Source organism: Bubalus kerabau, chromosome 13 (genome assembly GCF_029407905.1).
Source record: "Bubalus kerabau isolate K-KA32 ecotype Philippines breed swamp buffalo chromosome 13, PCC_UOA_SB_1v2, whole genome shotgun sequence".
Taxonomy (NCBI): Eukaryota; Metazoa; Chordata; class Mammalia; order Artiodactyla; family Bovidae; genus Bubalus; species Bubalus kerabau.
Genome location: NC_073636.1, coordinates 48150483 through 48163039, shown reverse-complemented (window position 1 = coordinate 48163039; position 12557 = coordinate 48150483). Strand labels below are relative to the sequence as shown.

The following is a 12557-nucleotide window of genomic DNA, read 5'->3' as shown; positions in this document are numbered from 1 at the left end:
TGATGTGTCAGCTACAGTAGTTTTCTTAGGCAAAAAAATAGGTAATACCAGTTTATCATGATTATTTACCCTCTAAAAAGGATGCTACAGGAGAACCCCTATAATAGTCATTGTCCTAGTGCCTTTAGATCATGGTTTGAATAATTTTTCAGATATTTGTGAAGCCTAGCTAAGTCATTCCTTCTAGTCCAAAATTCTAAAATCATTTGGTTCTTAGAAATTTCATGATTTCTGGACATGATTTCATAGAACAGAAAAACAGATTTTTAGAAAATGTGTATCAAAGGGTTGTTCTTTTCTGATTGTGCATTAGTCCAGTAAAAATATGGCAGATATATTAAGTAAGGCTAAACATATCAGAGAACAAAGTAAAAAAAACTCACAGGAGATTGAGTACAGCTTATTTTAGGTATTGTACTTTTCATGCAGCTGGTTAACGTAGACCGAGGCTATATCCAAGGTCACCAGAATTCCAGGCTATATTCTTATTCTGTTTTTAGTCTTTTACTTGCTATTATAAAATTAAATACCATATATACTGTCCATGTTAAGTGGTTCCTAAACTTTTAAATAAATTGTTCTAAATTCATTTTCTGCTTTAGCATGCTTGAGTATTTGACAAAACAAATTGGTGTTTGAATAAAAAAAAATCAGCTGTTTGTATGTTAATAAACAAGCCTCATATTTTATTTTATTTTATTTTTTCAATTTGGCTGTGCTGGGTTTTCATTGCATCCCAAGGGCTTTCTCAAATTGTACCACAGGGATATTTCATTGAGGTGTGCAGGCTTCTGTAATAACTGTAGAAGCATGCAGGCTCAGTAGTTCTCTAGTTGCTCCACGGCATGTGGGAAGTTAGTTTCCTGACCAGCAATCGAACCCACATCCCCTGCATTGGAAGGTGGATTCGTAACCAATGGACCACCAGGGAAGTCTCAAGCTTCATATTTTAGATTATATTTTCTAGTAATGCCAGGGCAAGTGGTATTACTGCATAGTGTCTAGATAATTTAGATAAATTGATACTGTTATTTATATAAAGACTTTTTTTATTTATGAGCCTCTTGAACTTTAAAGATAACATCTTTCCAGGGAGTTATCACTGTGGTACAAGTTAAGTATCACCACCTTCAAAACAAGCTAGAAATTAATATTTTTTTGTAAAAGTATATCTTAGTAGATTGACATGCCTGGATGCGATTCAGAAAATATGACAGATGTCTTTTTAAATTCATGAGGCTCCTTGTCTGCTCACTTTAGTTGTTCAGTACTAATGGTGAAAAGGATTTTAGGTTAGGATCATCTCAATGTTAAGTAGTAATCAATTATCACATGCTAAAGACCACTGTCTTTGCTATTTAATTTGTTTTGACTTTCTTATTCAATTTAATCATTAACCAGGTTGTCAGTTTGAGTGTAAGAAAAGATAGTGGTTTTTACCAACGGCACAAAGCACTTTATCCTTACTAGTGATATGTTTTCTTACAGATTGCTTTTTGTAATAAATTTGTTTTTCTTTTTTTCCTTCTTATTCTACCATTCATCTCACCAAAAATGAAACAAAATTTACCACCAACAAACGCAACTCTAGGTTTTAGAATCTTTGCCAGAAGATGTAGGGTTTAACATAGAAATTAAATGGATCTGCCAACAAAGGGTAAGCCATTCTCCACGTGACCCATTCTTCTTTCCTCCCTCTTGTTTCTTTAATGCATTGATTCTTGTCTCTTTGTTTTAGTGGAATAAGTGTAACTGAAATCTTATGGCTTCATCCAGCAGGCACAGTGCTTGTTAGACCTTTTAAATAAAGCAGAATTTACACTTATTTCAGTTCTCAAAAGTAGTTATGGAGTGGGTAACCTTTCCCATCTCCAGGGGATCTTCCCAACCCTGGGACTGAACCCAGGTCTCCCGGATTGCAGGCGGATTCTTTACAAGCTGAGCTACCAGGGAAGCCCAAGAATACTGGAGTGGGTAGCCTATCCCTTCTCCAGCGGATCTTCTCAACCCAGGAATCAAACCGCGATCTTCTGCATTGGAGGTGGATTCTTTACCAACTGAGCTATCAGTTATGACGAAGCCCAGTTATGATTACATTATAGTAGAAATTCCAGTTTACATGCCTCTCATGCGCACAGTAATATGGACAATTTCTGTGACTTGTAAAAGGAACAGTGAGAAATATAACCAGTGAGAACTTAGTAACTGATTAGTTTTTGTTTTTTACCCCCATCTCAATATATACCTTAAATAATTGCCTAAGCAGTTTTCTGTTAAGTGGCAATAGCTAGTAGTAATTAATTAGGAAAAGAAATTTCTGCACACATGTCTAAAATTTAGTCATTGTTTTGTTCAATAAAGAATAATTTATTGAAAAGCTGCTACTGTGCTTAAATGGTGAAAAAGAACCTTGACTTTGTGCAGCCTAGTAGTGTTCTACTCCAGGAAAACAACGAACTCTTGAATGTATCAGATGGGGCTGCATGCTAAGAGTGCTGGTTGGGGTGGGGGACATTGGAAGTAGTTAATCCAGACAATCCTGGTATTTGTTTTGGTCAGAATAACCAAAACTGTCCTCAAAGCATGTCTTTTACATCGCTGTTTATGATAAGCTGGTCCTGGCTAACATGTTTTTCTTAGTACTTGATTTTTAAGTTTTCAGAGCTTTTAAAGTAACTGTAATGGACTTCACTTTCACTTTCATGCACTGGAGAAGGAAATGGCAACCCACTCCAGGGTTCTTACCTGGAGAATCCCAGGGACGAGGGAGCCTGGTGGGCTTCCGTCTATGGGGTCGCACAGAGTTGGACACGACTGAAGCGACTTGGCAGCAGCAGCAGCAATATATCTAATACTCAAGAATGAGATTTTTAACTGGTAATTCTTAATTACCAGGAATTTTTGGCTAGTGAGTTAACAAATAAAGTGGAGTCTTTTTGTCCACTTAGAGTTTATGAAGATTATATAAAAATATTTTAAAATCACAGTAGATTTCAGATTTCCAGAATTTTAGCTTTTATTTTGTTAAACTTTATTAAAGCAAAAGTCAATTGATGTTATAATCACTTTGTATGTATCTGTACCTAATTACAATAATTCACATAGGCCTTTGCTTTCCTTATCTGTAAAATACTAGTTGGACTGTTCTCAAGAATTTTTCTTAGTACTGTGATTCTAGGGTATTTAATGACTTTTGTTTTCCTATTCTTCCATAGGATGGAATGTGGGATGGTAACTTATCAACATATTTTGACATGAATCTGTTTTTGGATATAATTTTAAAAACTGTTTTAGAAAATTCTGGGAAGAGGAGAATAGTATTTTCTTCATTTGATGCAGATATTTGCACAATGTAAGTCGTTTTTTTTCTCCTATATACTTAGACTATAGCTAGGATTTAGAGTAGGATTACTGCAGTAGGAGGTAAGGAAGTGGTAAGCCTTCACCCTTGATTTGTCTTCTGTATTGCATTTTATATATTCTCTACTGAGATGCCTTGTACACCACTGGGTTGGAGCACCTCACACCCTGTGTTTCATTTTACAGACATGAAATCCTCCTTACCGAATTGTAATACCTCAGGGGCTTTCTTTTGGCCCATTTCTGAGAGCATTTTAATTCTTGTATAGAATAATTTAATTTTTTCTTTTCTTTTTTTTAACTTAAAGGCAGTATATGTTAATGTTTGTTATACCTCTGTAACGAGTATGCCTTTAATTTTTTTTCTTTATATTTTTAGTATTTTCTCAAATTTCAAAGCAATATGTTATGGTTATCTGCCCAGTGGAAAATATTTTTTAAATTGTCTTTTTTTAGGGTTCGCCAAAAGCAGAACAAATATCCCATATTATTTTTGACTCAGGGGAAATCTGATATTTACCCTGAACTCATGGACCTCAGGTCTCGGACAACCCCCATTGCAATGAGCTTTGCACAATTTGAAAATCTACTGGTAAGCTATGCTTGAATTTTTAATATTTATTTTTTGAAAAATGTTTTAGAGTAATAGTAAGCAAAATTATATATTAATTTAACATCTGAGTGATTAGTTTTGACCTATGTATAATGAGCAGATAGCTCTACATAAAATGAGAGTATTAAATTACAGACTGAAAAGCAGTTAAATGACCTCTACTGACAAAAATTTTCTTGCAGGCCTAGGTTAAGTATGTTTTGTAGTTTAGTGTTCTGAGTGGGTTTTATGAATCATCTAAAATGGTTACATTGTAAAACTGATTTGATTTATTAAATTGTAAGAAAAAATCCTAACATTTTCCTTCCCTGTCCATTCTACTTTACAGAATACTAATATAGAGTATGACCATTTAGAATTTGTAGTTAATAAGTTACTTTTTCATGAGTAACTTATTTTTTCATCTTTTAGGGGATAAATGCACATACTGAAGATCTACTCAGAAATCCGTCCTATATTCAAGAAGCAAAAGCTAAGGGACTGGTCATATTCTGCTGGGGTGATGATACCAATGATCCTGACAACAGAAAGAAATTAAAGGAATTTGGAGTTAATGGTCTAATTTATGATAGGTATTTGTTTTTTATGAAAAATTTTCATGGATTGTTAGAAGAGGAAAAGTAGTATAATTATCTTAACATTTATTTGTCCGTGAAATTTTTTCAAACTTTGGAGTATACCACAGTCACTTGGGAAGTTTGTTAAAAATTCAGATGATTGCTTACTAACCTAGATATATTGACTCATCTTGCAGGTGGAGGTTTGATTTATTAAATTGATTTATTCATTTGATTTATTAAATTGTAAGAAAAAATCCTAACGTTTTCCTTCCCTGTCCATTCTACTTTACAGAATACTAATATAGAGAATGACCATTTAGAATTTGTAGTTAATAAGTTACCTTTTCATGAGTAACTTATTTTTCATCTTTTAGGGGATAAATGCACGTGCTCTTTGCCCTAAACCTGTTCTCTGTCTGCAACAATTTTCTTGGTGGTCTCATCCTGTTCTGTGGCTTTTCATACTTTGTACATCCCCAAATATTTATCTCTAGGTCAGTCCTTTCCCTCCATGAGGGCAAGGCTTTGCCTATTTTGTTCACTTTGGTATTGCCAGATTTTTGAACAATACAATAGCTTAAGTAATTTGTTTTTAAATAAATTTACTGGTTGTTTAAAACGTAAGTCTGAGATCTCTGAGAGATGAAAAGGTTGCTTTGTGTAAAGAAATCTGGGGTTAGAAGGTTTACTCTGCTGAGGGGGTTTAGTGGGCTTACTAATACTTGAGCAACATCACGTAAGTGATAAAATTTGTTACCAGACCTTTAAAAAAATACAGTCCTTGGATTTAGTTCATATTACTGTTTGTTTTATAAAGTTATATTGCTTGCTTAATAAAGCTTTCCCCACCCCTGCTATTTTGTCTGCATTAGTCTTGTCTTAAAACTACAACCCAGATAATGCCTGCCTTTTAAAGTATTTGGTTAATATTTCTTTAAGCTGCATAATTCATGATTCTTTTTATTAGATGTTTCCATCTAATTAAAGGAAAATTAAAAATTTTTAATTGCAATATGATGAAAGTCCTTTATTTAGCAAAATTTGAGGGAATATTTCTTTGAGGAGGAGGAAGGAATGATTGCAAACATTTTCAGGTAAGAAAAGTATATTGTGAGATTATACCATGTACAGCTTTTGTAGAGTATAGAATTTTAGTCAGATCCTTCATCTAAAGGGCCCTACTTGGTTGTAGCAAACACTGACCTTGCAAGGAAAACAGGAAGATACTGTGTGATATATATAAAAGGTCAAAACAAAGTGAGTGCTTCCTGGCACAGGGTCAACAAAAATAATTTTAAAGAGGAAGCAAGAGATAGATTTGAGCATGGGTGGTGGTGGTTAAACTTGCTGTGACAGATTTTGCATTTTAGGCAAAGGTAGGAGCAGGCACCAGGGCAGGACTGTGTTGAGGGTGTGTGTGTGGGATGTTGAGGTGGTCCAGCACTGGGCTTCTCCTTGGGCACAGTGAGAGGTGAGAGACTGGGTAGGGTCAATTTTTATTATTCTTGGAAGTTTTTTCTTCTTTTTAAAAAAATTTTAGTCAAAGTATTACATGTATGTATATAATCAACCATACTGATATATATGAACTACATATATATGTGTCTTCTGTGTGTGGTGTGTGTGTGTACGTACTTCAAATAGTTCAACAGTTCTGGGAATTCCCTCACACTCTGTGGTTAGGAGTTAGTGCTTTCATTGCCAATGACTTAGGTTCAGTTCCTGGTTGGACAACTAAGATCCTGCAAGCATGAGGTGCAACCAAGAAAAACCTAGCAGTCTTTCCTAGCTCTTTAATTGTCCCTGAGTTCCTGTGTAAATTTTTTTTTAAACTGTTCCTTATGGTATTTAAGGTGCTTATTGCTATTATTTTTTCATTATCAAATTTAGACATATTGAAGATTTAAATGATTCAGAGCCTTTGTTTCATTTTACATGGGGGAGAATTGTGATGTGTTTTAATTTAGCAAAACCAGTCCTGTTTTTACAAAGGCATTAACACAGATTTTAGATTTAATCATGGTTTTATGATTTATTATCTTATACAAGCTGCTATGCTTAATTTGCTGATATTTGGAATTTCTCTATTTGTAGTAATGACTAAGATGGCCTTTAATTTACCTTTCTCAGATGATTGTCTGATTTTGACATGAGGATAATACTCGCCTCATGGATTAAATTGAGCAATGTTTCCTCTTTGTATACTGTGCCTGCTCAAATTATAACAGAACCCACATTTAAAGAACATTATTATTAGATATGAACTCACTTGTGTGCCCCTCTCTAATTATATTCCCTTACCCCCTCCCTCAGATATAACTGATTATCAGATTATTCTCTTAAAATTTGTTAAATTCTTATTTTTATTGCTAGACAATATAACATTTAGTTTTTCATGGCTTTAAACTTTATTTGTACTCTTTCCCTACTTGTTACCTTCTTAAAGTCAACCCATTTGTTGCATGTTATAATTTGTTTCTCTTCAAGGCTCTATGATTCTACCACAATTTTTATACTATTGGAGAACCTTGAGGTGGTTGCCAAAGTGTTTCATTGGTGTTAAATTGTTGGTTGTAAACATTGTTGACCAGGTTGTCTACAGCATGTGTATAAGTTTCTTTAGGGCAGTGACTTACTTAAACCTGTTGACCCCAGACCCAGTTACAAATGCATTTTACATAGCAACCTAGTTCACATGTAGATATTTAATCTACAAGTGTGTACCTGAAACTATTAAATAAGTTAAAAAGATGATGGTCCCTGAGTATTTAGTATGTGTGCTTTTTTAAACGATTGTGCCATTGGCTTGCACCTTTTCTATGCTAGTCTTAACTTTCTGGACTAATTTTGTGACCTGCTGGGTCTCTAGCTCAGCATAAGGAATTTGTCTGTGGATTAGGCATTGGAAGTATAATAGGAATATGGGCACATGTAGCGGGCTTTTCTGTGCTTGTTCTGCTCACTGGAGCCTCCTAAGAGTTCTCAGGAGTAGGGCAGCCCAAAATAAACCTGTCAAGTAGAGTGGAAACTGAATCAACAAATGTTAAATGGTTCAGGGCATTCTGTAGGTTTCAAAGCTGGTAGGATAGGCAGGGGCTCTTTTCGAGTGTTGCTGCTGCTGCTGCTAAGTCGCTTCAGTCGTGTCTGACTCTGTGCTAGCCCACAGCAAGCCTGTCCATCCATTCAGTCATCTTCAGTAACATTGCTTGACTTTGGGTACAATTGCCACGCTGAGCAACAGTTCTTAGGTCACAGCTCCTGTTTCCTGTAGTCCAGGAATTGTGCCCTTCAGAATTTCTCTCTTGCTTTACAGTCATTTTTATTAAACATGTAGTTCAGTATCTTCTTGAGAAAGGAGGATGGAAAGTCTGAAGTCTTGCATGTCTGAAAGTGGCCGGGCATAAAATTCCATGTTAGAAATCATTTTTTTAAGACTTTTAAAAGTATTTCTCCATTATCTTCACAATTCCATTGTGCTATTAAGAAATGTGAGAAACCATGTTGATTCCTACTCCCTCACATGTGATTTGTTTGTTTTCCAGAATTCTGGAGAATCTTTGCTTTTGTCTCTAGTGTTCTAAATTTTCATAAAGATGGTCTTGTGAGTCTGGTTTTACCCATGTGCTAGACACTTGGTATCCCTTTTATTTTTCTTTATAGAAATCCTTTCATTTGTATATTATATACTCTTTGACCAGATTTAAATTCTTAGCTTTTTTCCTATTTTATATCTTTGTCTTTTTGTTCTACTTTCAAAAATTTCCTCAATCTTTGTATCCGCTTATCCTGTTGAGTTTTTTGTACCTCCGTTTGGAGAAGGCAGTGGCACCCCACTCTAGTACTCTTGCCTGGAAAATCCATGGATGGAGGAGCCTGGAAGGCTGCAGTCCATGGAGTTGCTGAGGGTCGGACACAACTGAGCAACTTCACTTTTCACTTTCATGCATTGGAGAAGGAAATGGCAACCCACTCCAGTGTTCTTACCTGGAGAATCCCAGGGATGAGGGAGCCTGGTGGGCTGCCGTCTATGGGGTCGCACAGAATCGGACACGACTGAAGCGGCTTAGCAGCAGCAGCAGCAGTTGTGCTTTTAATTTTCAAGAACTGTCTTTTTTCATCTGAATGCTCCTTTTTATGTATGTATTTTAAAAATTCTGTTCTCTGATGAAATTACTATTTCTCTGAAGTCATTAAGGATCACTTACAAAATTTTTTTTTCTTCTCTTTTGCTCACTATCTTACATGTTAGAAGATTTCCTCAGATATTTAGAAATCCTTGGTTAAGGAACTGGAATCTAAAAAGCTTGTTGGAAACTCTTGAGTGTATGAATATGGCTTGTGAAATCTCACTGTGGAATAATATGTGTGACCCCTTTGGTCATACATCTATCATTAGATTAAAAACTTTGCTTTTTGATTGGTCAGATTCCTCCTAGAAGACTCTGTAATATATTGTACTTAGAGGATACAAGTCTGGCTGCTCAGTTTCTTGGAGTCAAGTGAGGAAAGAGAGATGGGTGAAGAAGGGCATGTCTCTTGGGTTTAGAATTTGTTGTATTTGTACCCTCTCTAATTTCCATGATGCTGATGGCTATTTTATAAAATGCCTCTAACTCTCTCACCTAGTCTTCTCCTTCATTCGACCTGGACCAAGTAGGGCAGGGGCAGCCTCCACAGCAGGGAGTTAAATGGAAGGGAACCACTTGCTACTACTCAACCTTCACCCCATCCTCCATCTTTGAGCCCCTTCCTCCCCCCACCCAGTTCTGGAGGAGCTTGGGCTACTTTTAACTCAACCCTTTTCATTTTTCCAACTACTAGCTTGTGGTTTGGACTTTTCTATTCTGCTAACTGAAGTACTTGATTACTTATCCATCTGTTTAATAGCTTCCAGAATTTTGTTGCTGTTTCTCTTTTGTTTTTCTCATATTTAGTGAATTTTCTCTCAATAGCCTTATTTTATTTCTAACAGGATATAGGGAGTGAACTTAGATGCTTCTATTCAGTCTTGATCCAGAGATCACTCTTCATTATTTTATATATGCCTTTAATTAAGTCTTTGTGTTAGAATAGTGAAATATTTCATAAAATCAATACTTGAAAAATCTTGTTTAAGAAAATTCTCCCTATTCTGATGTCATAGCAGCTTCCCAGGTGGCTCAGCAGTAGAGAATCCACCTGCCAGTGCCAGAGACACAGGAGATTTGGGTTCGGTCCCTGGGTTGGGATGATCCCCTGGAGGACAGTATTCTTGCCTTGAAAATCCCATGGACAGAGGAGCCTGGTAGGCTACAGTCCATGGTGTAGCAAAGAGTCTGAGCACTGCTGAGTGGCTAGATGTCATAAAGAGTAAGTGCCTCACATAAATGGTCTGGTTTTTTACATTTAAACAGTGAAAGGCCTTCCTTGCTGTGCTGGTGAGCAGTGCTAGTACCGTCATTGTCACGTGGGGCTCTCAACTCTAGATACATCTGTTAGTACTACATAGCTTTAGCATAATTTTCACACTGGTGAGTAGTCCTTTCTTTCTTTCTTTCTTTCTTTTTTTTTAATTTTAATTTAATCTTTATGTTTTGGCTGCATCGTGTAGCATGTGGGATCATAGTTCCCCAACCAGGGCTGGAACCCATGTAGTCTGCAGTGGAAAGGTGGGTTCTTAACTACAGAACTTCCAGGGAAGTCCCAAGCAGTCCTTTTCATCTTGATCTTTAGTGCTTTGAAGTCAGAACTGGGTATGAATTCCAACTCTACCTTGTAGTAAGTTCCCATGTGTCAGATAAGGCATTGCTGATTGATTAACTTGAAGAAAATATACTTGAAGAATCACGAGTAAGCTACAGATTTCATTTTCTGATTCAATTTATAATCAGCTCTTTTGCTTCAGGGTTGCAAAAAGGCAGTGAGTAGACTGGAAGAAAAGAAATGTTTTTAAATAGAACTGATGCTTATATCTTTTAAGAAAAAATTAAGACTTTGTAGTATAGGTGTTCTAGGCATTCTGTAGGTTGTCAGATCCTAAGTAAGCCATACAGTTACCTATTTTATGTTTTGTGTTTGTCTCATCATAGGATATATGATTGGATGCCTGAACAGCCAAATATATTCCAAGTGGAGCAGTTGGAACGCCTGAAGCAAGAATTACCAGAGCTTAAGAGCTGTTTGTGTCCCACTGTTAGCCGCTTTGTTCCCTCATCTTTGTGTGGGGAGCCTGACATTCATGTGGATGCCAATGGCATTGATAACGTGGAGAGTGCTTAGCGCTTACTGGGTGGAGACCATTTGGGGCATGCACCGCTATTCTGGGTATTCACTTTTCATCACTAAGCACTGTTTATCTATGCCTTTTAGGTTTTCATTCCAATGAAGCAATAATGAAGTATTTTCTATTTCATTACAGTTCTTGCTAGAATTTCAAGTATGCTATTTAAATCACTTGGCCAGGTATAATTACCAGTCAATCTCTTTACATGAGAATATTTATTGGTTGGTAAATATTTTAAACTAAATATGTAAATGTATAATGTTAAACATAGAATTTTGGAATTACTATATAAATATCTCATATTTACACTTAGTACAGCTTTTTATTTGATCAGGTCGGAAATACTTAGCACTCAGAAGAACATGGCTATGCATAATTATACCTGACCATGGGAAAAATAAGTACCTCAAATGCATGTATTTGCACTGGTGATTCCAACTGCACAAACCTTTGTGCCATCTGTGTGTATATGTATTTTTCACATGAATTGACATGCACACCATTTTCATTCAGTATGAACCTTGAGGCTGCTGCCATTTTCCCATTTAACCAAACCAATACCTGTGTAAATAGCCTAAAGGTGATCCTTGAAAACTTGTTTCATATATCTTTCAGAAGTTATTTTGCATAAATATTAAAATTCCAAAAAGCTGCAGGGTAACTTAATGTATAAAATATTACAAGTATGGATTGCAGACTGCATACAATAGATGATAATGTATAAATTCTGTTGAATGCATGCTTTCTGTTTTAAGCATGAGACTGTACACGTTTACTGTAAGTCCTTGCATCTGTGGTGCTAGGTGAGTGTGAGAAGGTGTCAAGGACTGAAAAAATATTTTGTTGCCTAAAAAAAAAAAGGAAAAAAAAAGTTGTCTGTAGGCATGTTAAATATGCTTAAGTGTGTCTCTCTACCTATTACACACCATTACTTTGTGGATTTGTTTTATGTATGTGTGTGTTGTACAGTAGATAAAACCCTGTGCAAAAAATAAATGTCCTGAATTCTCATTGGTATTCTTTATTGGTTAATAAATGTCAATCATGTAATTTATTTAGAAATGTAGAAGATGCTACTATATGTGTATGTGTTTTATTAGAATTATACAAAGGTTTCTTTTATTAGAAGCAGATTGTTTTGGCATAACTAACTTATGAGTGAATGTTAAATAAAATACACAGATTTATTATCTTCATTATAAAATGAAATTTCAAGATGTTACTTTTGTAAAATTGGTCCCTTATTATTATTATGAGATATTGGAATTTAGTGTCCACCCTGAAAGGATAGCTTATTTGCATACAGCTTTTACTTCATGTAGGCAGTTTATTCATTACTGATATGATTTGGTAGTAGCTGAGAACCTAAAAATTGGGTTGTATGTTGTATCTTTACTTTTTTAAGCTGAGTAATGCAGTTTTGGCCAAATCTTAATTGTGTTGAAGATAGGCTTTAAAATCCTATGGTACTGTGTTTGTAACTCTGATATTTAGTGGAAAATAGTGTAGGAAATGGAATTTTCTGCAGGGATTTTATATACTTTTCTCATGTTGAAAGGATTTTGCAACACTTTGTGTGGAAATTAACTTGGTATGAATTAGGGACTTTTAGAAAACTTCTGAAAAAGAATTACTTTTTTTGATCTACAGACCTGGAATAATACAGTTACCATTACTTTATGATAACTTGATTAGCCATATGTGTATTTCTAGTCCTGTTTGTTTGCTCCTCCCCTGTGCCTTTTTAGTTCCAGCTCCATTT

The 12557-nt window shown here is 35.5% G+C and overlaps 1 protein-coding gene across 6 annotated transcripts in view; it reads left to right on the top strand.

Annotated features, from left to right (window-relative positions):
* Positions 1–11806, top strand: part of GPCPD1 (glycerophosphocholine phosphodiesterase 1) — a 64788-nt gene extending 52982 nt beyond the window's left edge. For 4 of the 6 annotated variants that reach the window (XM_055544239.1, XM_055544238.1, XM_055544237.1 and 1 more), the window contains 5 exons: positions 1592–1657; positions 3216–3352; positions 3817–3952; positions 4385–4545; positions 10602–11806. In XM_055544239.1, coding sequence (XP_055400214.1) covers positions 1592–1657; positions 3216–3352; positions 3817–3952; positions 4385–4545; positions 10602–10791 — 690 coding nt within the window. In that variant the 3' untranslated portion in view covers positions 10792–11806. Of the gene's footprint in view, positions 1–1591; positions 1658–3215; positions 3353–3816; positions 3953–4384; positions 4546–9926; positions 10044–10601 lie in introns of all 6 variants that reach the window. The other 2 variants (XR_008701566.1, XM_055544236.1) reach the window with 2 other exon arrangements.
* Positions 11807–12557: the final 751 nt, after the last annotated feature.